Source organism: Geotrypetes seraphini, chromosome 5 (genome assembly GCF_902459505.1).
Source record: "Geotrypetes seraphini chromosome 5, aGeoSer1.1, whole genome shotgun sequence".
Classification (NCBI taxonomy): domain Eukaryota; kingdom Metazoa; phylum Chordata; class Amphibia; order Gymnophiona; family Dermophiidae; genus Geotrypetes; species Geotrypetes seraphini.
This window is the reverse complement of record NC_047088.1, coordinates 156,136,976-156,160,607: the sequence shown is the minus strand read 5'-3', so window position 1 is coordinate 156,160,607 and position 23,632 is coordinate 156,136,976. Positions and strand designations below refer to the sequence as shown.

At 46.5% G+C, this 23,632-nt stretch overlaps 1 protein-coding gene across 1 annotated transcript in view; it reads right to left on the bottom strand.

The window, feature by feature from the left end:
- Positions 1-23,632, bottom strand: part of BZW1 (basic leucine zipper and W2 domains 1) — a 138,697-nt gene that overhangs the window by 28,818 nt on the left and 86,247 nt on the right. The window contains exons 7-8 of the mRNA XM_033945371.1: positions 21,059-21,168; positions 20,450-20,620 (exon numbers count right to left, since the gene is read on the bottom strand). Coding sequence (XP_033801262.1) covers positions 20,450-20,620; positions 21,059-21,168 — 281 coding nt within the window. The remainder of the gene's footprint in view (positions 1-20,449; positions 20,621-21,058; positions 21,169-23,632) is intronic.

Sequence of the window (23,632 nt, the reverse complement as noted above, 5' to 3'; positions counted from 1 at the left end):
ATACTGTCATTGTTCCAGTCTCCTTTGCTCACAACCAAGGAGTGGTCTTCGATTCTGACTTCTCGTTTTCTATGTATATTCAACAAGCTGCTAAGACCTGTCAATTCTATCTCTTCAATATCACCATAATTTGCCCTTTCCTCTCTGAGCACACTACCCGAACCCTTGCTCAATCTCTCGTAACCTCACGATTAGATTACTGCAATCTACTCCTAACTGGTATCCATCAGTGTCGCCTCTCCCCTTTGCAATCTGTGCAAAACTCTGCTGCGCGACTCATCTTCTACCAACCTCACTATGCTCATGTCATCCCTCTCCTTAAGTTACTTCACTGGCTCCCTACCTGTCATCGCATACAGTTCAAGATCTTAGTGCTGACCTACAAGTGTGTTCATTCTGATGCCCCTCAATATATCTCCTCGCTTCTCTCTCCTTATACACCTCCCACAGAACTACATTCCTCAGATAAGTCACTCTTAGCATTACCCTTCTCCTCTACTGTCAATTCCAGACTTTGCTCCTTTCATCTAGCTGCCCCCTATGCCTAGAATAAATTACCCAAGTTTGTCAGTCAAGCCCCTTCCCTTGCTTAAAAGCAGACTGAAAACCCACCTTTTTGATACAGCTTTCAATCCTTAACCCTACTTATCTGCCCTCCAACCCAGCCCACTGATTAACCGTTCCCCTTAACTGTATCATTGACATCTTGTTTGTCTGTCTTGCTTGATTAGACTGTATTCTTACTCTTTGCGACTCTGTGCAGCGCTGCAGAAATTATTAATCGTAGTAGTAGTAGTAAATAAGCCAAGGCTCGTTTACAGTCTAAGGTATGAAGAGCTGTTTCTCCAGGGTGAGAATGAGGCTTTAGAAAGAAAACTGGCAGCACAATCGATTGATTTAGATTAAATTCCGTGACTACTTTCGGTAAGAATTTAGGATGGTGGAAAACTATAAAGGGTGGGTCCGACACCAACGCTTGAAGCTCACTCACTCGCAATGCAGAAGTGATGGAAATTAAAAATACCATTTTCCAAATGAGATATTTAGATGAGTAGAAGACATTGGCTCAAATGTAAGGTTCAGTCTGGTGAGAACACTAAGATCCCAAACCAGTGGAAGCGGTTTGAGAGGTGGTTTGATATTGAAAAGTCCTTTCATAAACCTGGAAACAAGAGGATGAGCAATTAAGAGATTTATTGTTGACTGGAATAGAGAATGAGATGGGAACAAATTTGTCCCCATCTCCACAGGATCTCAATTTCCCTGTCCCCGCCTCATTCCTGTACGTTCAGCCTTAACCACACAAATCTTGAACACTTATGGTTTTAAAGTGTTTAAGGCTTGTGCAGATGAGGACAGAGCTTGCAGGAATGAGCCAGGAACGAGAAAAGAACTCACTGGGACGGTAACAGTAGTTCCTGTGGGGACAGGGAAAAATTTGTCCTCGTGTCATTCTCTAGACCTGAACATGGAAAGCACTGATAGCACTAAGGTGAACTCTGACAGAAGTGGTTTTAAGACATGAATTGGATAAGTGGAGAGGATAATCCAAGTGAAGAAATGGAGAAGGATGAAGCATCTTGATGATGAAGAGTACAGCATGTTGAAAACTGTTTCCACTGCTGCTGGTAGCACTGTTGTGTAGAAAGTTTTCTGGATGCACCCAAAACGAATGACAAGTATCAAGCTGTCAGGTGCAACGATTGCAGATTGGGATGTAAGAGAGACCCTTGACTCTGAGTGAGAAGAGATGGAAAGATCTGCAGGGGTATTGGATCCTTGACATTGAGCTGAAGTAAAAGGGAGAACCATGGTTGTCTGGGCCACCGAGGGGCTATCAGGATCATGGTGGCCGATTCTTGCTCGAGTTTGAATAGTGTCTTGGAGAAGGAGAGGAATTGGTGGAAACACAAAGGAATTTGGCTGTCCAATCCAGGAGAAAGGCATTTGCTTCTAGACGATGAGGAGAGTATTGTCTGGAACAGAATTGAAGCAGTTAGTGATTGTGGGGGGATGTAAATATGTCTATCTGAGGAGTCCTCCAAAGAGAGAATATCTGACGCAAGACCGTGGAGTCAAGCGTCCACTCGTGTGGCCAAAGAAATCTGAGTTTGTCAGCAAGAGTATTTTGCGTTTCTTGAAAATAGACAGCTTTTAGAAATGTTTCGAGCAATTGTCCAGTTCCAAATATCCTCAGCCTCTTGACAGTCAAGAGAACCCGTACTTCCTTGCTTATTTATTTATATAATACATCGCAACTTGGCGAGTAGTACACCACTGTGCAAGAGAGAGCAGGGCAGCCTGTAGAAAGTCAGGAGGCAGGTGAAGGAGAGAAATCAGCTGAGGAGAAGGAGCGGAAGAAGAAAGGAAAGGGCAGGAGAAGACAGGCGAGACTGAGGGGCAGCGGTGAAAGGAAGCTCCGCCCACCCCTCCGACATCAGCCAAGCAGCACCGATCCGGAACTCCCCCTTAAAAGGGGAGGGGCCAATGGCGCTCAGCCGTTCAGTGCACGAAGGTGTTAAAGGCGCTCACCTTACCGAGAGTGCCTTTACAAAGGGCCTTAAGAAGGGACAAGTTATTGCAAAGAAGAAACACTACGGAAGGACACCTACACAGGCAAGTACCACAAGGGCAACGGGACAGACAAGCATTAGATAAACGAACACAGTAGTAGCAGAGGGCAACCACAGCAGACACAGGAAAACCACAGCAGACACAGAGGACACACAAGCAGGAGAAGGAGCAGAGGAAGAAGGGAACCACAACAGACACAGAGGACACACAAGCAACAAGCAAGCAACGGTAGCAGGTTTAAAATCAGATGAGAAAACTCACAGTAACACCAAGGACGCTACAAAAGTAAACGGGGAGAAGATACTTCAGACAGCAGATTGGCAAGTGGACAACAATGGAAGTAGCAGACAGAAGTAGGATGTTGAGCTACCCAGTTTTCTGCACCGTTTGCCATAAATATGACTACCTCCCCTCTGTGAGGGGGTCTTATATATACACTCTATGCGAGGAACTGGAGGGCCTGAAAAGCACAGTTACTTACCGTAACAGGTGTTATCCAGGGACAGCAGGCAGCTATTCTCACATATGGGTGTTGTCATCGACGGAGCTCAAATGCAGAAGCCTCGCAAGCAGACTTGCTAGTAGAATCTAGAAGTTTCGAGTCAGCCGCACAGCGCATGTACGAGTGCCTTCCCGTCCAGCACGTCTCCTCAGTTCAGATAGCTAGCAGAGAAGCCAACCAGGGGAGGTGGGTGGGTTGTAAGAATAGCTGCCTGCTGTCCCTGTTACGGTAAGTAACTGTGCTTTATCCCAGGACAAGCAGGCAACCATTCTAACATATGGGAGACCTCCAAGCTAACCAGAATGGGGAGGTGGGAGTGTTGGCAATTTAGGAAAATAAATTTTGTAATACTGTCTGGCCAAAATGGCCATCCCATCTGGAGAAAACATCCAGACAATAGTGAGAAGTGAAAGTATGAACCGAGGACCAAGTAGCAGCCTTGCAAATTTCCTCAATAGGTGTAGATCTGAGGAAAGCTACTGAAGCTGCCATTGCTCTGACCTTATGGGCTGCGATTCTACTCTGTAGGGGTAATCCAGCATGGGCATAGTAGTAGATACAAGCAGCCATCCAGTTGAAGATGGTACGCTTAGAGATCGGATGTCCCAACTTATTTGGATTGAAGGAGACAAAAAGTTGAGGAGCAGTTCTGTGTGGTTTGGTGTGTTCCAAATAGAAGGCCAAATCACGTTTACAGACCAGAGTATGAAGAGCTGATTTTCCAGGATGAGAATGAGGCTTTGGAAAGAACACTGGAAGAACAATGGATTGGTTGAGATGAAATTCCGAAACCACTTTAGGTAGGAATTTAGGATGAGTATGTAGAACCACCTTGTCATGATGGAAGACAGTGAAAGGTGGATCAGCAACTAAAGCTTGCAGCTCACTGAATCTTCGAGCAGAAGTGAGGGCTATAAGAAACACCACTTTCCAAGTGAGATAGTTCAGATGAGCTGTAGACATTGGTTCAAATGGAGGCTTCATCAATTAAGCAAGAACAACATTGAGGTCTCACACCACTGGAGGCAGTTTGAGAGGAGGTTTGACATTGAAAAGTCCTTTCATGAATCTGGAAACCACCAGATGAGCAGAAAGGGGTTTTCCTTCAATAGGCTTTTTTTTTTTTTTAATAAATCTTTATTCATTTTTAAATCCTACATCAAGTGAATTATAAATAATACAACAATTTTCACAAATCACTTGTAAATACAATCATATATTCTTATGAAATAAAAATAGATACCCCACTATTGTCAATATTCCCATGACCATATAATACATGTTTCTCACCCTAACCCAAATATAAATTAACCATGTTCTTAAGACATCTGATCATTAGAGTAAGTAATCAATGGTCCCCATATTTTTTTAAAAGAATTAAATTTTCCTTGTTGTAACGCTATCATCTTTTCCATCTTGTATATGTGACAAATTGAATTCCACCAAAATGTATAATTTAACTTAGTATAATCTTTCCAATTTTGAGTAATTTGTTGCATGGCGACCCCTGTCAATATTAATAAAAGCTTGTTATTATTAGCAGAAATCGGGCTCTGAACTCTCATTGCTGTACCAAATAATATAGTATCATAAGAGAGTCCGACATGGTTTTCTAATAATTTATTAATTTAGGGCCAAATTAGTTTCCAAAAGGCATTTACACATGGACAGAAGAAAATTAAATGATCTAAAGTCCCCACTTCTAATCTACAATGCCAGCATCTATTGGATCGAGTGTTATCTAACTTCTGTAAACGTGTAGGGGTCCAAAAAACTCTATGTAACAAAAATAACAAAGTTTGACTCATTGCTGCTGACCTTGTAGACCTTAATCTCCAAGACCAAAACCGTGGCCACTGAGAGGCAGAAATTGTCTGTCCAATCTCAATACTCCAAATATCCCCAAGACCAGTTTTCTTTTTTTTATTCAAAAATCCATATAAAATTTTTATACCATTTTGTGGCTTGGTGTCCCAAAAAATCTGCCTGAAAACAGAGGCACTGCAAACTATATTGAGTATTAAGATCTTTCCATTCAGGGAACTCTACCTGAATAGCCTGCTTCAATTGCAACCATTTAAAATATAGCACAGTTACTTACCGTAACAGGTGTTATCCAGGGACAGCAGGCAGATATTCTCACATGTGGGTGACATCATCCACGGAGCCCCGACGCGGACAGCTTTTCAAGCAAACTTGATTGAAGCTTTCAAGATTGCTAGTGCTGCACCACGCATGTGTGTGCCTTCCTGATCCACTAGAGGGCGCATACCCTCCTCATGGTCCTCAGTTCAGATAGCTAGCAAAGAAGCCAACCCCGGGGAGGCGGGTGGGTTGTGAGAATATCTGCCTGCTGTCCCTGGATAACACCTGTTACGGTAAGTAACTGTGCTTTATCCCAGGACAAGCAGGCAGCATATTCTCACATGTGGGTGACCTCCAAGCTAACCAAAAAGGGACGGAGGGAAGTTGGCAATCCAAGAAAACAAATTATACAAAACCGACTGGCCAAACCGGCCGTCGCTCCTGGACAGAGTATCCAGGCAGTAGTAGGTGAAAGTCTGAACCGAAGACCAAGTGGCAGCCTTGCCAAACTCCTCGACAGGCGTCGACCTGAGGAAAGCTACAGAGGCCGCCATCGCTCGGACTCTATGTCCTGTGACTCGACCATACAGTGCGAGACCCAGCCCGAGCATATGAAAAGGAAAAACAAGCAGCCAACCAGTTGGACAAGGGGCGCTTGGAAACTGGGCGTCCCGATCAATTAGGACGAAGGACAAAAAGAATGAGGAACCGTCCAAGGAGACTGATGTGCGTTGAAGACAAAAAACCAACGCCCTCTTACATTCAAGAGTGCGAAGCGCCACCTCGCCAGGAGACGAGTGGGGCTTCGGAAAAAAGACCGAAAGAACAATGGAAAGATCGCATGACCACCGTGTCATGAAGAAATACAGGAAAAGACGGGTCCGCAATCAGAGCTAACAGCTCGCCGATTCTGCGAGCAGACGTGAGAGCAACCAGGAATACCACCTGCCAGGTGAAGGAATTCAAAAGAGCTCCATCAAATGGAGATACCACCAATTGAGCCAGGAACACACAAAGATCCCAACCACCGGAGGGGCTTTGAGCGGAGGATGTACAATGAAGAGATACCTCATAAAGCGGGAAACCGTCGAAAGGACGGAGTCCCATTCATCGGCCGATGAAAGTCAGCAAATGCACAGAGGTCTCGAATAGATGTAGATGAGAGACCAGACCAAGACAAGGGCAACAAATAATCCAGCACCAAAGGCAAGGATGGCAGAGAAAGAATCCATGCGGTGCTCAGCCCACCACTCAGCAATTCAGGCCCATATCTGGGAAAAGCCTTGCCGAGTGGAGATCCTTCGAGAGGGCTCGAGAACACCCCCACCGACTGAGAGAAATAGAAGGAGGGAGGCATGTTGCGAGGAACCAAGCTGATAAGTGTAGAGACTGCAGATTGGAATGCAACAGAAATCGTACCACTGAGACAGCAGAGACGGGAACATCGGTAGAAGCTGAGTCTCCCTGACACGCTGGAGGAACAGGGAGAACCATGGCTGCGAAGGCCACAGAGGAGCCATCAAGATCCTGGTGGCGCAGACCGACAGGAGGTGCATCAAAGACCCGAGATTTAGAGTAAAGGGAGGGAACGCATAGAACCCGCCCATTCCATCGAGAAGGAAGCATCCACCTCGATGCGAACTCGGTAGAACATCCTCGAGCAAAATCGCCCAGTGAGTGAGGGGTCAAGCGAACAGCACTACCAGTTGGGTTCCCCATCGAACAACCCCCTGCCGCAGAGTCTGAGAATGGAGCCACCATTCATGCGGCTTAAAAGGGCGACTCAACGCGTCCAGCAGACAATGCTGCACGCCTCGGAAATACACCGCCCCAAGAAAGAAGCAGTGATGTAACGCCCACTGCCATTGACAAAGGGCTTCCCTGCAAGGTGACAGGGAACCTCTACACCCTGGCTAGGTCACTGAATACATCGCCACCGAGATGTCGGGACGCACCAGGACCCCACTATCTTGCAACCAATACCCCGACAATGCAAATGGCCTGGAGCTCCAGCAGATTGATGTGGCTGCGACAGTCCGCACCCGGCCAAGGACCCTGAGTCCGAAGGCCGTCACCCATGCCGAGGAGTCCATCGGCAGAACCTTTTGATGCGGGAATACGAAGAGGTGGCCCACCAACGAAACAAGTGTGTCAAGGAGGGAGGCACCTCAATGTGCTGGGAAGCGGGATCCCGATCCTGCCATCACTAAGATGCTCGTGTCCAGCGGGGAACACGAAGAAGAAACCAGGCGAACCTCAGGACATTCACCGTGGAGACCCCTGATCCCAAAAGGATCAGCATCAGCTCGGCCGAGGCCAAAGACCGCTGAGACACCAGCCGACACAAGCGCCGACCGGCAGCCTGCCGAGGCAGAGGCAGAAAAGACCGGAGGCGGACCGATGACAGAGGGCCTACCCTCCGGCATAAACAAACAAGGGCCTCCTGTGAGGCCGAGACAAAGATCCAGGTCCGCCCCGACGGATACCCGAGACTGGGGCGGGCTGAGTCAGACCCACTCCCGTACTTAGAACTAGTGCAGGCCTCGAAGGGCCAGACGCAGATGGGAGGAAGGAAATGCCCGACCGACAGAAGGGAGGCTATACTCCCGGTGCGTAGACACGGAGACACCCCTCCCGAAGGGAGGGGAGGAATCCCCAGAAGGAGAGCCGCCCAGAGGCTATGCGAGAATAGACAAAAAGACGACCAGGAGTCGCCGAAGCCGGCGGCTAACCCCAACCCCGGCGCTGCAGCAGCTATTGCGGCTGCTGCGAAGGAGGCCGAGGTAACACAAGGAAGGTATCCGGAGGCCCCCTCCGGAGGAGTCCAAACCCCCGGGGCAGACGGGATTCAGCTGAAGGCGTCCCGATAGGTCGCGATCTGAGAGGCGGTTAGTGGCCACCGCAAGAGAGGCCTCAATAAGCGCTGAACTCACGCAAGTAAAAACGGCGAGACGAGCCTGGAGGCTCGGAACCTCAGCCACACTCGGCGCCAAGCGAGAGGCCGCATGGCGGGAGCAATAGAACCGGAGCAGGGAGAGAGTCTGAACCCTCTCGAACCGGAGCCGGAGACGCCCAGGTGCAAACCCGCAGTCGACACCGAGGCCCAAAACCCAGCCGCTGCCGTGGGAGAAAGCCCCCAGCGACGTTGCTGCATCAAGCCACAGTCGACTTCGAAACACAAGGCCATAGTCAACCACAGGGCACAAAGCCCCAAGCGACGTCAAGTCACAAAGCCCCCGTCGACGGTACGAAGCCTCAGCAACGACGAGGCACAGAGCTCCAGCCGACGATGAGGCCCCGAGCCTCAGTCGACGTCGAGGCACAAGCCTCAGGCGACGTCGAAGCACAAGCGTCAAGGGACGCGGAGCACACGGCCGCAGCCGACGTCGAAGGCACAAAGCATCCGCCGAGACACCCAGCCTCCGTCGACGTCGAGACCTCAAGCCCCAGTCGACATTGAGGCAGAAAATCCAAGCACAAAGCCTTAGACGATGTCGAGGCACCCAGCCGCCTTCTACATCGAGGCGCAAGGCCCCAGGCGGCGAGGAGGCACAAGCCTCAGGCGACGTCGAAGCACAAGCGTCAAGGGGCGCGGAGCACACGGTCGCAGCCAGCCTCCGTCGACTTCGAGACCTCAAGCCCCAGTCAACATTGAGGCAGAAAATCCTGCACAAAGCCATAGACGCCTTCAAGGCACGAAGCCCCAGGCGGCGGCGAGGCACCAAGCCCCACGCGACGGCGCGGCACCAAGCCCCAGTCGACTGCGAGGCACGAAGCCCGGTCGACGTGGAGGCCCGCAACCTCATGCTACGTCGAGGCATGAAGCCTCCATCGACGTCGAGGCACGAAGCCTCCGTCGAGTTTGAGGCACGAAGCTCCAGTCGACGTCGAGGAACGAAGCTCCAGGCGATGTCGAGGCACATCGAGGGTCAGAAGGCAGCACCGTACCAATGAACTGGTAAGAAAGGAGCAGCAGTGTGCTCCATAAGGGCAACCTCGATCTGAGTATTCCCATGGAAGGAGGCACGCTCAGAAGGTCTCGTAGAGGCGTGCACGACTGCCCTCAATGCCTCAGTCGACGTCGAGGCACGAAGCCTCAGTCGACGTCGGGGCACGAAGCCCCAGTCAAGGTCAAGGCACGAAGCCTCAGTTGACGCCGAGGCACGAAGCCCGGTCGACGCCGAGGCACGAAGCCCGGTCGACGCTGAGGCACGAAGCCCCAGTCGACCTCGAGGCACGAAGCCTCAGTCGACCTCGAGGCACGAAGCCCCAGTCGACGTCGAGGCACGAAGCCTCAGTCGACGCCGAGGCACGAAGCCCGGTCGACGCCGAGGCACGAAGCCCCAGTCGACGCCGAGGCACGAAGCCTCAGTCGACGTCGAGGCACGAAGCCTCAGTCGACGTACGAAGCCTCAGTCGACGTCGAGGCACGAAGCCGCAGTCGACGTCGAGGCACGAAGCCTCAGCCGACGTCGAGGCACGCAGCCTCAGACGACCTCGCGGCACGAAGCCCCAGTCAACGTCGAGGCCCGAAGCCTCAGTCGACGTCGAGGTACGAAGCCTGTCGACGTCGAGGCACGAAGCCTCGATCGACGTCGAGGCACGAAGCCTCAGTCGACACTGATGTACGAAGCCTCAGTCGACGCCGAGGCACGAAGCCTCAGTCGACGTCGAGGCAGGAAACCCTCATCGACGTCGAGGCAGGAAACCCTCATCGACGTCGAGGTACGAAGCCTGTCGACGTCGAGGCACGAAGCCTCGATCGACGTCGAGGCACGAAGCCTCGATCGACGTCGAGGCATGAAGCCTCAGTCGACACTGATGTACGAAGCCTCAGTCGTCGCCGAGGCACGAAGCTCCAGCCGACGTCGAGGCACATCGAGGTTCCGAAGTCAGCACCGTACCCATGAACAGGTAAGAAAGGTGCAGTAGTGCGCTCCATAAGGGCAACCTCGATATGAGTATTCCCATGGGAGGAGGCACGCTTTGAAGGTCTCGTAGAGGCGGGCACGACTGCACTCGATGCCTGGAATGCCTGAGACTCAGCCGATGGCATTACCGAGGTAATGCAGCTAGAAGACAAAAAGAAAGCAAGAAGACTTACCAAGGATCGAAGCTACTCAGTCCGATTCCCACGAAGGAACAAGGGTCCCGGCCATCCTGCTCACACGAGGTGAGCCCAGAGAGAGGCCAGGGAAGAAGAAAATACAGCAGCAGCCAAATGAGGCCTAGCCGCATGGCTGAGGCCCAAGAAGGGCCGGCCGGATAGAAACACAATAAAAAGTCCTTTTTTTTTTTTTTGAAAACAAAGAAACACACGATCAAGTAACAGCGCACAGCGACTCCCTAACAAAATAAAGAAGCCGCGCTGCTAGAAAGGCACTTAAAGAACGGAGAGAAGAGAGACAGGGCTTTCTGGCTCCGCGGAAAACTAAGAACTGAGGACCATGAGGAGGGTATGCGCCCTCTAGTGGATCAGGAAGGCACACACATGCGTGGTGCAGCACTAGCAATCTTGAAAGCTTCAATCAAGTTTGCTTGAAAAGCTGTCCGCGTCGGGGCTCCGTGGATGACGTCACCCACATGTGAGAATATGCTGCCTGCTTGTCCTGGGATAATGTGTTTTATTTAAGCCAAATTTATGTTGCAATTGTGAAAAACTAAGCAATGATCCATCTAAAATAACATCATTCAAAGTTCTAATGCCTGCAATTATCCACTGCTTCCAGACGATTTTAAATCCGCCAATTTTAATCTTGGAGTTTACCCAAATGGATTGATGCAATGATTTAGAAATTGGATCTGGTGATAAGTTACTAATATATCTTAGTGTCTTCCAAGTATCAAGTAAAATTCTATTATCTTTATATTTCCTGGGCAGTTTTATACTAATTACATGTTCTAAATGTAAAGGGAACAGGAGCCGCCATTCCAAATATAACCAATCAGGTACATTTTCCATGAGATCTGGGAGGATCCAATACATACCCTGTCTTAGAATATAGGCTTGATGGTACCTATAAAAATTTGGAAAATTTACCCCTCCTTCCACAATTGTTTTTTGAAGTGATGCTAAAGCAATTCTGGGTCTTTTACCAAACCAAACAAATTTTGTAAGAATATTGTTTAACTTTTTATAAAATGACCCCTGAAAAAATAATGGTATCATACTCATTTGATAACAAACCACAGGCAATATCATCATTTTGATTGTTTGAATTCTTCCCCACCAAGATAAATGTAAAGGATTCCATTGTTCACACAATTCTGTTATTTTTCTTAATAAAAGTTTTTCATTTTCTTTTACTGTATCATCAATTGTATTCTTAATAATTATACCTAAGTATTTTAAACCTTCATCTTTCCATATAAATGAATACGAGTCAAATATTCCTTTGGTACAGTGAACATTAATTGGAAGAACTTCAGATTTACTCCAATTAATTTTATATCCAGAAAATTTTCCAAACTTCTCTAATAGAGTAAGTAAACATGGAATGGTACTCCCCGGTTCCCTTAAATAAAGTAAAATATCATCTGCATATGCAGAAAGTTTAAATTCCCAATTAGAGTATGGGGTTCCTTTTATTCCCTTAGTTTGATTGATTGCAATTAACAAGGGTTCAAGAACAACATCAAAGAGTAAGGGGGATAAAGGACATCCTTGTCTAACCCCCCTTAGCAAGTTAAATCTATCTGATAAATTATTATTAACATATAATCTTGCACCAGGAGAGCTATACAATGTCTGAACCATTTTAATGAAACCAGAGCCTATACCAAACCATTCCAAAGCTTGATACATAAAATTCCATTCCACTTTATCAACTGCTTTTTCTGCATCCAAAGACACTAGAAAAGCTGGATCATTAATATTTTTTGCTAAATTTAAAAAATGGAGTGCTAATCTAGTATTATGTGAAGAATGTCTTTTAGCAATAAATCCTGTTTGGTGGACATCAATAATAAAAGGAAGAGCTTTTGCCAATCTTAATGCTAATACCTTAGCAATCAATTTATTATCTGCATTTAACAAAGAGATAGGCCTGTAGTTTGAAACCAAAGTTGTATCCCTGTTTGGTTTTGGTAAGACAATAATTACAGAATCAGCCATAGTACCTGATATATTCCCATTATTCATTTGGTACTGATACAAATTTAATAGATATGGTAAAATAATATTTTGAAATGATTTATAAAATTCAACAGTAACCATCTCCACCTGGAGCGGATCCAACTCTAAGAGATTTCAATGCCAATTCTATTTCTTTTAAAATATAGGATCTTCTAAACTTCTTTTTATATGATCCGGAACATTTGATCCATTAAATGAATTTAAAAAATTTAACCCATTTTGTTCTTTATTTTCATAAGATTCAGAAGAATATAAATCCTTATAAAAATCAAGAAACTGTATTAAAATATCTTTAGTGTTAGTGTGTGTATTGCCCCGCATATCTTTAATTGCAACAATCTTAGATTTCCTTTTTTTTGCCTTAAGAAAATTTGATTCCAACCTAGAAAGCGGCAATTATCTGCGGTGCTACAGCCATTCATGGCAGGTTATACATTCTCAGTCATAGGCACTACTTGCTCTTTGGATTCTATAAATCCTACTAGTTGTTTAGGTTCAAAAAATAAGTAATTCTTATTCTGATAAGAGACAAAACATTTTACAGGAAATTTCAATAAAAAATTTGCCCCCAAGGCAAGGACTCTTGGCCTTAATGCCAAGAATTCTTTCCTACGCCTCTGGGATCTTAAAGACATATCAGGAAATATTCGAACATTAGAACCTAAAAACTGATCATTGATATGACGAAAATACAAACGCAATATATATTCTCTATCACTTTCCAAAGCGAGAGTTATTAACAGGGTTTTCCTTTCCGTTATAACCTCCAAGGAGTTTTCCAGAAAAGTTGTTAAGTTCATATTTTCATTGTTGGTCCCTTGAATCTCATTAGGAGTGGAAACTTCCACAGGTCTCTTGATTTGAAAATAATTAGCTCTAACAATAGGTGGCAAACTTTCAATAGGAATAAGCAAAATTTCCTTGAAATACTTTCTTGCCATCTCCATTGGTGAGATTAAGGGACATTTTGGAAAATTTAGGAGTCTCAAATTATTTTTCCTTAATTGGTTCTCGAAACTTTCCATTTTTCTAGCAATAAATGTTCTTTCTTTTACTAATTCCAAGTCCAATGTTTCCATTCCACAAATTCTTGACTCCTGTTTTTCCACTTTCTCACTTAAATCTTTAAGGACCAAACCCTGTTGCTCCACTTTAGAGTGGATAGTCCCATAGTCAGTATTTAAAGTGGAAAAAGACATTTTGAGGTTAGCGCCCATAACTGAAATAGCCTGCCATAAAGCCTCCATACCTGCCATGAATGGCTGTAGCACCACAGATAATTGCCGCTTTCTAGGTTGGATAAAGATTGTTTCTATTGTTAATTTTTTGCTAAGAATCTCCTTTAAAAGATTGTGGACTAAATATATTGGAAGTATAAATGAATAACCAAAACACTGATTTAAGTGGAATTGGTTTATAAGTTTTCTTTTTAATAATTTATGTTAATCTAAACACAAGTAATGTATTGCTTGTTTGTATTGATAAAATTGAATAAACAAATAATTTAAAAAAAAAAAAAAAAAAAGAAGAAAATTTGATAGCAACCTCCCAGCCTTATTTGAATTACCATAATACTGAGCTTGCCGAGAGAACATATCTTTCCTCACAAATTGAGAAGAAATCTCATTATACTTTGCTTTTGCTTTTAATAATTTTTGTAATATAGCTTGTTGCCATTTCTCAATTAATTTTTTTTCTAATACTTTAATTTCTTCTTCTAAATCAACAAATTGTTTTTTAAGTTGTTTTCTAATAAATGCTGAATAAGAAATGATATTTCCTCTCATTGTTGCTTTAAAAGCATAATACACTGAATCAAACTATGGATAAAGTCCTTTTCTCAACAAGCAATTGCAAACAAGGACTTTGAAAATGTATCATCAAAATAGATGCAGGTCTCTTAAGCTCTCAGACGCCTGCGTTAGCTATATCATTGTCTATAAGCCAACATAGCAGACATAATGGTATCTTATTGCAAACAAGGACTTTGAAAATGTATCATCAAAATAGATGCAGGTCTCTTAAGCTCTCAGACGCCTGCGTTAGCTATATCATTATGTCTGCTATGTTGGCTTATAGACAATGATATAGCTAACGCAGGCGTCTGAGAGCTTAAGAGACCTGCATCTATTTTGATGATACATTTTCAAAGTCCTTGTTTGCAATTGCTTTAAAAGCATCCCATAATATCTCAATATTTATATCATCCGAATTATTAATTTGAAAAAATTCAATCATTTTTAATTTAAAATCTTCCAGAAAGTTCGAGTCCGCAAGCAAAGCATTATCAAATCTCCAAATTGATTTAGAATATACTGGGTCATCATTATGTAAGTCAATCCACACACCAGCATGATCCGAAATTACAATTGGGTCAATAACAGCCTTCTTCATACGTTGAGCTATATTATTAGAAACAAAGATATAATCTATTCATGAAAAAGATTTATGGACTTAAGAACAAAATAGGCTGATGGAAAGCAACAACTGCACTGAGATGGACTCGGATCGATGTAGACTTGAGGCCAGAGGTGGATAAGTACAAAAGGTAGTCTAAAACAAAAGACAAGGAGGAATGTTGAGGCTCCTTATTGTGAGAAAAACACCACGTAGAAAATCTAGTCCATTTTTGGTGATAGCATTGTCTAGTGGTAGGTTTCCTAGAAGCCTCTAAAATGTCTCCTACAGATTGAGAAAACTGAAGAGTTATGTTGAGAGGTACAAAGCTGTCAGGTGTAGAGACTGCAGGTTGGGATGAAGCAGAGATCCCTGACTCTGTGTAAGCAGAGATGGAAAAACTGGTAGAAGGTATGGCTCCCTGCTGATGAGTTGAAGAAGGGAGTACCAAGGTTGTCTCAGCCATCGAGGAGCAATCAGAATCATGGTGGCATGGTCGTTCTTTAACTTCACAAGAGTCTTGAGAATGAGGTAATGGAGGGAATGCATACAGGAAGAGATTCATCCATTCCAGAAGAAAAGCATCTGCCTCGAGGCGATGAGGAGATAGATCCTGGAGAAGAACTGAGGCAGTTTGTGGCTGTGGGGATCTGCAAAGAGATCTTAGGCGTTCCCCACTGTGAAAAAATGTGATGAAGAGGCGAGGAATGGAGTGTTCATTCGTGAGGTTGCAGAAGACGACTCAAGTTGTCCGCCAAGCAATTTTTCACCCCTTGGATGTAGACAGCTTTGAGGAAGGTGTTGTGGCAGATTGCCCAGTCCCAAACCTTCAGAGCTTCTTGACAAAGGGAGGAAGATCCCGTCCCTCCCTGTTTGTTGACATAATACATGGCGACTTGGTTGTCCGTCCGAATGAGGACTACCTGATCTTGAAGAAGATATTGAAAAGCTTTGAGAGCCTTGAAAATCGTTCTGAGTTCCAACAGATTGATGTGACACCGACGATCCGTACTGGTCCAGTTGCCTTGAGTACGGAGACCATCGAGATGAGTGCCCCAAGCGCAGGTCGAGGAACCTATTATGAGGACCTTCTGAGAGGGGGGCGTTTGAAACAGTAAGCCTCTGGAGAGATTGGAAGAGAGCATCCAGCAACGGAGAGACTTCTTCAACAAAGGAGTCATGACAATGAGTCGAGACACAGGATCTTGATCCTGGTTCCATTGGGACGCAAGAGTCCATTGTGGAATATGAAGGTGAAGTCTGGCAAAAGGAGTCACGTGAACCGTAGAGGCCATGTAACCAAGGAGGACCATCAGGAGCCGAGCCGGGGCCAAGGACAGATGGGCCACCCTCTGGCATAAACGAACAAGGGCCTCTTGACGAGGCCAAGGCAAGAAGGAGCGGAGACGAACCGTGTCCAGGACCGCTCCGATGAATTTCAGAGACTGGGACAGACAGAGGTGGGACTTGGGGAAGTTCACCTCGAAGCCGACTGAAGGAGCAAGATGGTCTGATTCGTCGCTCGCAGAACTTCGTGGCACGAGACGCTTTGATCAACCAGTCGTCGAGGTAGAGAAACACCTGCAGGCCACGGAGCCGCAGCTACCACAACTAGACATTCTGTGAAAATCCTTGGAGAGGCCGCCAAGCCGAAGGGGAGAACACAATATTGGAGGTGGCGATCCCCCACCCGGAATCTCAGATACTGACGAGAGGCCGAGTGTACCGGAATGTGCATGTACGCCTCCTTGAGGTCCAGTGAGCACAGCCAGTCCCCCTCATCCAAGAGAGGGTACAAGGTAGGAAGGGTGAGCATTCTGAACCTTTCCCTGACCAGAAACTTATTCAGAGCACGGAGATACAGGATCGGACGCAGATCCCCCGTCTTCTTGGGTACCAGAAAGTACCGGGAATAAAATCCGGTATTCCACTGGTCCGGAGGAACCTCCTCAACCGCCCGAAGGCGAAGAAGGGCCTGAGCTTCCTGCAGAAGGGGAGGCAGCTGAGACCGGGCAGAAGGAAACTCTCTTGGAGGCTACGTGACTGAAGTGAAAGGAGTACTGTATTTTCACGCAGATAACGCGCACCCGTGTAAAACGCGCACACGGGTATAGCGCGCAGAAACCACGATTTTATGTACAAAAACTTTTGTATACCACGCTCACGGGTATACCGCGCATGCAGCCCGACTGTCCTTTCGCCCGCCCCGACTCTCCTCTGGCCACCCCGACTCTCCTTGAAAGTCCTGTCCCCCCTTGAAGGTCTGCCTGTCCCCCTTGAAGGTCTGTCCCCATCCTGAAAGCCTGATGCCCCCCCCCGACGTCCGATACATCCCCCCCCCGGCAGGACCACTCGCACCCCCACCCCGAAGGACCGCCGACTCCCCGACAATATCGGGCCAGAAGGGAGCCCAAACCCTCCTGGCCACGGCGACCCCCTACCCCCACCCCGCACTACATTACAGGCAGGAGGGATCCCAGGCCCTCCTGCCCTCGACGCAAACCCCCCTCCCTCCAACGACCGCCCCCCCCAAGAACCTCCGACCGCCCCCCCCAGCCGACCCGTGACCCCCCTGGCCGACCCCCACGACACCCCCACCCCCCTTCCCCGTACCTTTGTTAGTTGGCCGGACAGACGGGAGCCAAACCCGCCTGTCCGGCAGGCAGCCAACGACGGAATGAGGCCGGATTGGCCCATCCGTCCCAAAGCTCCGCCTACTGGTGGGGCCTAAGGCGCGTGGGCCAACAGAATAGGCCCTGGAGCCTTAGGTCCCACCTGGGGGCGCGGCCTGAGGCACATGGTCGGGTTGGGCCCATGTGCCTCAGGTCGCGCCCCCAGGTGGGACCTAAGGCTCCAGGGCCTATTCTGATTGGCCCACGCGCCTTAGGCCCCACCAGTAGGCGGAGCTTTGGGACGGATGGGCCAATCCGGCCTCATTCCGTCGTTGGCTGCCTGCCGGACAGGCGGGTTTGGCTCCCGTCTGTCCAGCCAACTACCAAAGGTACGGGGAAGGGGGGTGGGGGTGTCGTGGGGGTCGGCCAGGGGGGTCGCGGGTCGGCTGGGGGGGCGGTCGGAGGTTCTTGGGGGGGGGGGCGGTCGTTGGAGGGAGGGGGGTTTGCGTCGAGGGCAGAAGGGCCTGGGATCCCTCCTGCCCGTAATGTAGTGCGGGGTGGGGGTAGGGGGTCGCCGTGGCCAGGAGGGTTTGGGCTCTCTCCTGGCCCGATATTGTCGGGGAGTTGGGGAGTCGGCCGGGCAAGAGGGCTTGGGCTCCCTCTTGCTCCGATCGTGGATGCGGGTGCGGGTGGGAGCGCGTGCAAGCGGTCGTTCGGGGTGGGGGTGCGAGCGGTCCTGCTGGGGGGGGGTGAATCGGGTGTCGGGCGGGGTGGGAACTATGTAAAAAAAAATTTGTATACCGCGCTCACGCGTATAACGCGCGAGGGGTATGCGCGGTAGGTAAAAACGCGTATAACGCGCGCGTTATATGCGTGAAAATACGGTACCTCTCCCGGATGATGGAAAGCACCCAACTGTCAGTGGTAACACTTTCCCACTGGATATATAAATGATGGAGACCAACCCCCGATGGGGAGGGGGGAAGTTTCCAGGAGGAAGGGAGCCCGAAGGCTCAGACTGGAATTGTCAAAAAGACGCTAGCACAGCGACTTAAATGAAAATAACAAAGAAAACCACAGTGCAAGAGGGACAAGATCGCACGCAGCAACGGAGCAGTGCTTCTGGCTCCGCGGAAAACATAGAACTAAGGCCACGCTGAAAAGACACATGCCCTAGGTTGGGCGGGAGTGGTACGCGCGCATGCGCGGGCCAATCGCAAGCTTGAAGGCCTTCAAGCAAGTTTGATTGTGAAAACATCCGCTAAGGGGCTCCATCGGTGACGTCACCCACATGTTGAAAATATGCTGCCTGTTTGTCCTGGGGTAAAAGTAAGGAGGAGGAATGTGTGGCGCAGTGGTTGGATCTACAGCCTCAGCATCCTGGGGTTGTGGGTTCAAACCCCGCGCTGCTCTTTGTGACCCTGGGCAAGTCACTTAATCCTCCATAGCTCCAGGTACGTTAGATAGATTGTGAGCCCACCGGGACAGAGAGGGAAAATGCTTGAGTACCTGATTGTAAAAACCGCTTAGATAACCTTGATAGGCGGTATATAAAATCCTAATAAACTATACAATCCTAATAATAAACTTGTACAGTCTCTATGGGCCAAAATACCGGGAACAAATGGAATGGAATGAAGATCGGCATCTACTACCGACCTTAGGGGCAGTCCAAAGAAACGGATGGAGAAATGACGGACGAGATTAAACGCAACTGCAAGGGAGGCAATGCAGTTATCATGGGTGACTTCAATTATCCAGGGATAGACTGGAACCTAGGCACTGGCTGCAGTAGGATAGACCAAGTTCCTGGATGCTGTAGGCAATTGCTTCCTGGAACAACTTGGCAATGAAAATACGAGAGGAAATGTAATTCTGGACTGAATTCTAAATGGATTACGAGGACCTGCAGAAGGTGTAGAAGTAGAGGGGACACTGGGAACCAGTGATCAGAATATGATCCACTTCAACCTGGACACGGGGCGAAACATCGATCCAGAACGACGGCCACGGCACTGAACTTCCAAAAAGGGAATTACAAAGGGATGAGACTCATGGTGGGGAAGATGATTAAGAAGAGGATAAGCACTGTAAAAATGCTAGAGCAAGCATGGTCTCTTTTTAAGGACACAGTCACCAAGGCGTAAAATCTATATATACCGCGTATCAACAAGGAATCCAAGAAGAAAAAGAACAAGCGTGGCTTACTGTAGCAGTAAAAGAAGCGGTCTGAGACAAGAAAACTTCATTTAAAGAATGGAAAAGGTCAAAAACGGATGAAAACTGGAAAAAGCACAAACATCACAGCAGGTGCCATAAGGCAGTAAGAGGTGCCAAAAGAGACTACGAGGAAAAAATAGCCGAGGCGGCAAAAAACTTCAAGCCATTCTTTCAATATATTAAGGGGAAAAGACCTGCAAAGGAAGCGGTGGGGCCGTTGGATGACCAAGGAATAAAGGGAGTGCTAAAGGAGGACAAAGAACTGAGGTACCACGAGAGGACATCGGGCAGGAAGGCACTCGCACATGTGTGGTGTGGGCAGTCATGAAGTTTTTCAAAACTTAAAGTGACAATACACTTTTAAATTGTCTGTACTGGGCTCTGTGGATGACGTCATGTGAGACTATGCTGTCTGCTTGTCCTAGGATAACTATAATTAGGGTGAAAATGACCTGAAATGGCAAATAAATTTCTACTACTTTATAAGAATTCTACATTTAGTAACAATGCACCTAATCTAAGTGATTATGAAGAGGCTCATGATTTTTAGTTCATACAGTATGTTACACACTTGAAAAAGGTTTATAGCCCCCTTTCCCTAGAAAAACCAATATAGGAGCATTCATTTGGGCAAGAGTATTAAAGCCTGTACACTAAAAAAAAAAAAAAAAAAAAAGGATCAGGTTCTTTTTTTGTAGAGGGAAGTGCTTTTTGTTTTGTAGTTTACTTCTCCTCCTAGGATTACTTTAATGTGTACAGTACATACTGTATACTGACATAATTGTACACTTGGTAAAACTTGTATATCAAAGGGCCAGGATTCACACACAAACACTATTTAACATATGGAAACACCTCCCTCCTTATTTCTCTTCCTGAATGAATATATGTCTTAACACTCTAAAATCATGGAATTGCTCTTACATCCTTCAAGGGCTCTCCACGCGACATCTGTTCTTGCAGTTCTTTCTGCAACTCCTTGCGAGCACCAATGGTCTGTTGATTCCGCACATACTCTGAGAGTTCCTTTAGTCCTGCATCAGTGAAGTATTTTGTGAAGTGTTCAACACTTTGCTTGTTGGCTGGAAAAAGTTCCTGAACATTTAAACACACTGGATTACATGTTTTCCATATGTTTGGAGACAAGTACAATTGCTTTTATTTCATTAGTGTGTTTTATGAAACAACAATTATGCTCATAACTAGCTGCCTACTCTAGAATCAATTCAATAAAACTGCTCATTAGAAAGAAAAACTTGGCCCATCAACTCCTGGCATCATTAACTAGAATGCACTACAAAAGAAAATGCATTTAGAAATTTATTTCATAATCATTTCTGCCTATACACTAGTTAAAACATTCTTGTTTAAAAATTACACACAATTCAGGGCTGATCTGATGGTATAGGGGTACTGCTGCACAATGTCCTACATGAAACCTGGCTTCTACTCATCAGATCAATAGGGGCTGGGGTGTTGAAATCAAGAAGCATCCAGACCACAAAATAACTATACTCAGCAGTACAAATTTACCATTAGTCTGTTGTCCATGTTGACTTTACGAAGACTACCAGCCACTGCATTAATGTCTTTTTCATTGATCCATGATTTAAAAAGCTTTACAGCGAAGGCTGCAGACACACCTAAATAAATAGAACAAAGCAGAAAGATGCTTTTATGAGGAGGAAAAAAAAAAAAAAAAATCAATTCCAAGCTTCTCTGCTACAATTAGAGGCATGAAGGCCTACTGCCAAGTCATATGTAAGCTGATGGCATGGTTTCCTCCTTACTCCAGCAATTCCTCTTAATGATTCCTCTTAACAGCATGTTCTAAAACATCAGGAAGACCAAGAGGACCACTTTCATAATAAGTTTCCAAGTTTATTTAGTATTTGATATACTGCATTGGCAAATGTATCTATGTGGTTTATATTTAAAATAGTGAAATTTGAAAATCCAGTATAAAAAGCAAAAATATATGTGAAGTTTCATTACAGACAGAAGCTATAAAAGCAGCAAACAGTATACATTTTTGTGCTGTGGTACCAGGAGCTGGTTCAGTGATGGAGACAATGGTCCTTTTACTTCAAAAACCTGATACTGTTTTTCAAACAGATTTAAGTTTCAATGACTCTGTTCAGAGAGCTATAATTTTAATATCTCCAAACATATCTGAAATGAAATATAATATACAGTACATCTCACAATTTAAGTTTGGTGTGTGAATGTCTACACCTTCTAAACACAAGTTCTCACCTTTTCCTAGCCTTTCTAGTCTTGCACATTTGCCTATCATATGAAGTCAAGGTGGCTTTCTGCCACCCTAGACAGATCATGGTTGGCACTCTATTCCCTCCTTATTTATGCTCAGACTTTGGGACTTAAGAGTCTGGCTGATATCAGGCATAATGGCAGTTCTATCAGATTAGAAGACCAAGCTTTTAAGGTATATTCAGTTTCCATACAGAATCTCTATCTTCAACAAGGGCTGAGCACATACTACTCTTGGCATAATTCTGTGTGATACATAATTTCCATGTCATGCAGAATCTTCTCTCGTGGTTCTCTGCTTGGCCAACAACTTGCAGTCACATGATCTTGGCTGGCACATGCAGCACTCGGAGCCAGAAAATCTCTTCTCTAAGGCATTGCTTCAATGGATACTGGCAGCGGCAGTGATTCCCACATGCTGTCTATCACTAATCCAAAAGCTTCTCCTATACTGCGGAGAGAACTCTGGGTTGGCAACAGCAAGTGTGTGGGAATTGTTGCCAGGACCCATTGAAGCTAGATGTTAGGGAAGGAGAGTTCTGAGTGGAGTACGAAAGGAAAGATGCTGCACATGAGGGGGGGAGGGGCGAGGAAGGAAAAAGAGGAAGAATTGTTGGGACATGGGGTAGAGGAGAAGGGAGAGATGCAGCAGAGAGGGGTGAGAAAGCACAGTTACTTACCATAACAGGTGTTATCCAGGGACAGCAGGCAGCTATTCTCACATATGGGTGACGTCATCAGCAGAGCCCGGATGCGGAAGCTCGCAAGCAGACTTGCTTGAAGAAACTAGAAGTTTCGAGTCGACCGCACCGCGCATGCACGAGTGCCTTCCCGCCCAGCATAGGGCGCGTTTCCTCAGTTCAGATAGCTAGCAGAGAAGCCAACCAGGGGAGGTGGGTGGGTTGTGAAAATAGCTGCCTGCTGTCCCTGGATAACACTTGTTACGGGTAAGTAACTGTGCTTTATCCCAGGACAAGCAGGCAGCCTATTCTCACAAATGGGTGACCTCCAAGCTAACCAGAATAGGATGGTGGGAGTGTTGGCAATTCAGGAAAATACATTTTGTACTACTGTTTGGCCAAACTGGTCATTCCGTCTGAAGAAAACATCCAGACAATAGTGAGAAATGAAAGTATGAATAGAGGACCAAGTAGCAGCCTTGCAAATTTCCTCAATGGGCGTAGATCTGAGGAAAGCTACTGAAGCTACCATTACTCTGACTTTATGGGCTGTGACTCTGGGGTAATTCAACCTAGGCATAGCAGAAACAGATGCAAGCAGCCATCCAGTTGGAGATGGTACGCTTAGAGATGGGATGTCACAACTTGTTTGGATCGAAGGAGACAAAAAGTTGAGGAGCAGTTCTGTGTGGTTTGGTGCGTTCCAAGTAGAAGGCCAAAGCAAGTTTAGTCCAGAGTATGAAGAGCTGATTCTCCAGGATGAGAATGAGGCTTAGGAAAAAACACTGGAAGAACAATGGATTGGTTGAGATGAAATTCTGAAACCACTTTAGGTAGGAATTTAGGATGAGTACGGAGAACTACCTTGTCATGATGGAAGACAGTGAAAGGTGGATCAGCAACTAAAGCTTACAGCTCACTGACTCTTTGAGCAGAAGTGAGGGCAATGAGAAACACCACTTTCCAAGTAAGATACTTCAGATGAGCCTTGTCAGTTGGTTCAAAAGGAGGCTTCATCAATTGAGCAAGGACAATATTGAGGTCCCAAACCACTGGAGGTGGTTTGACATTGAAAACTCCTTTCATGAATCTGGAAACCACCGGATGAGCAGAGAGTGGTTTCCCTTCAATAGGCTGATGGAAAGCTGCAAATGCA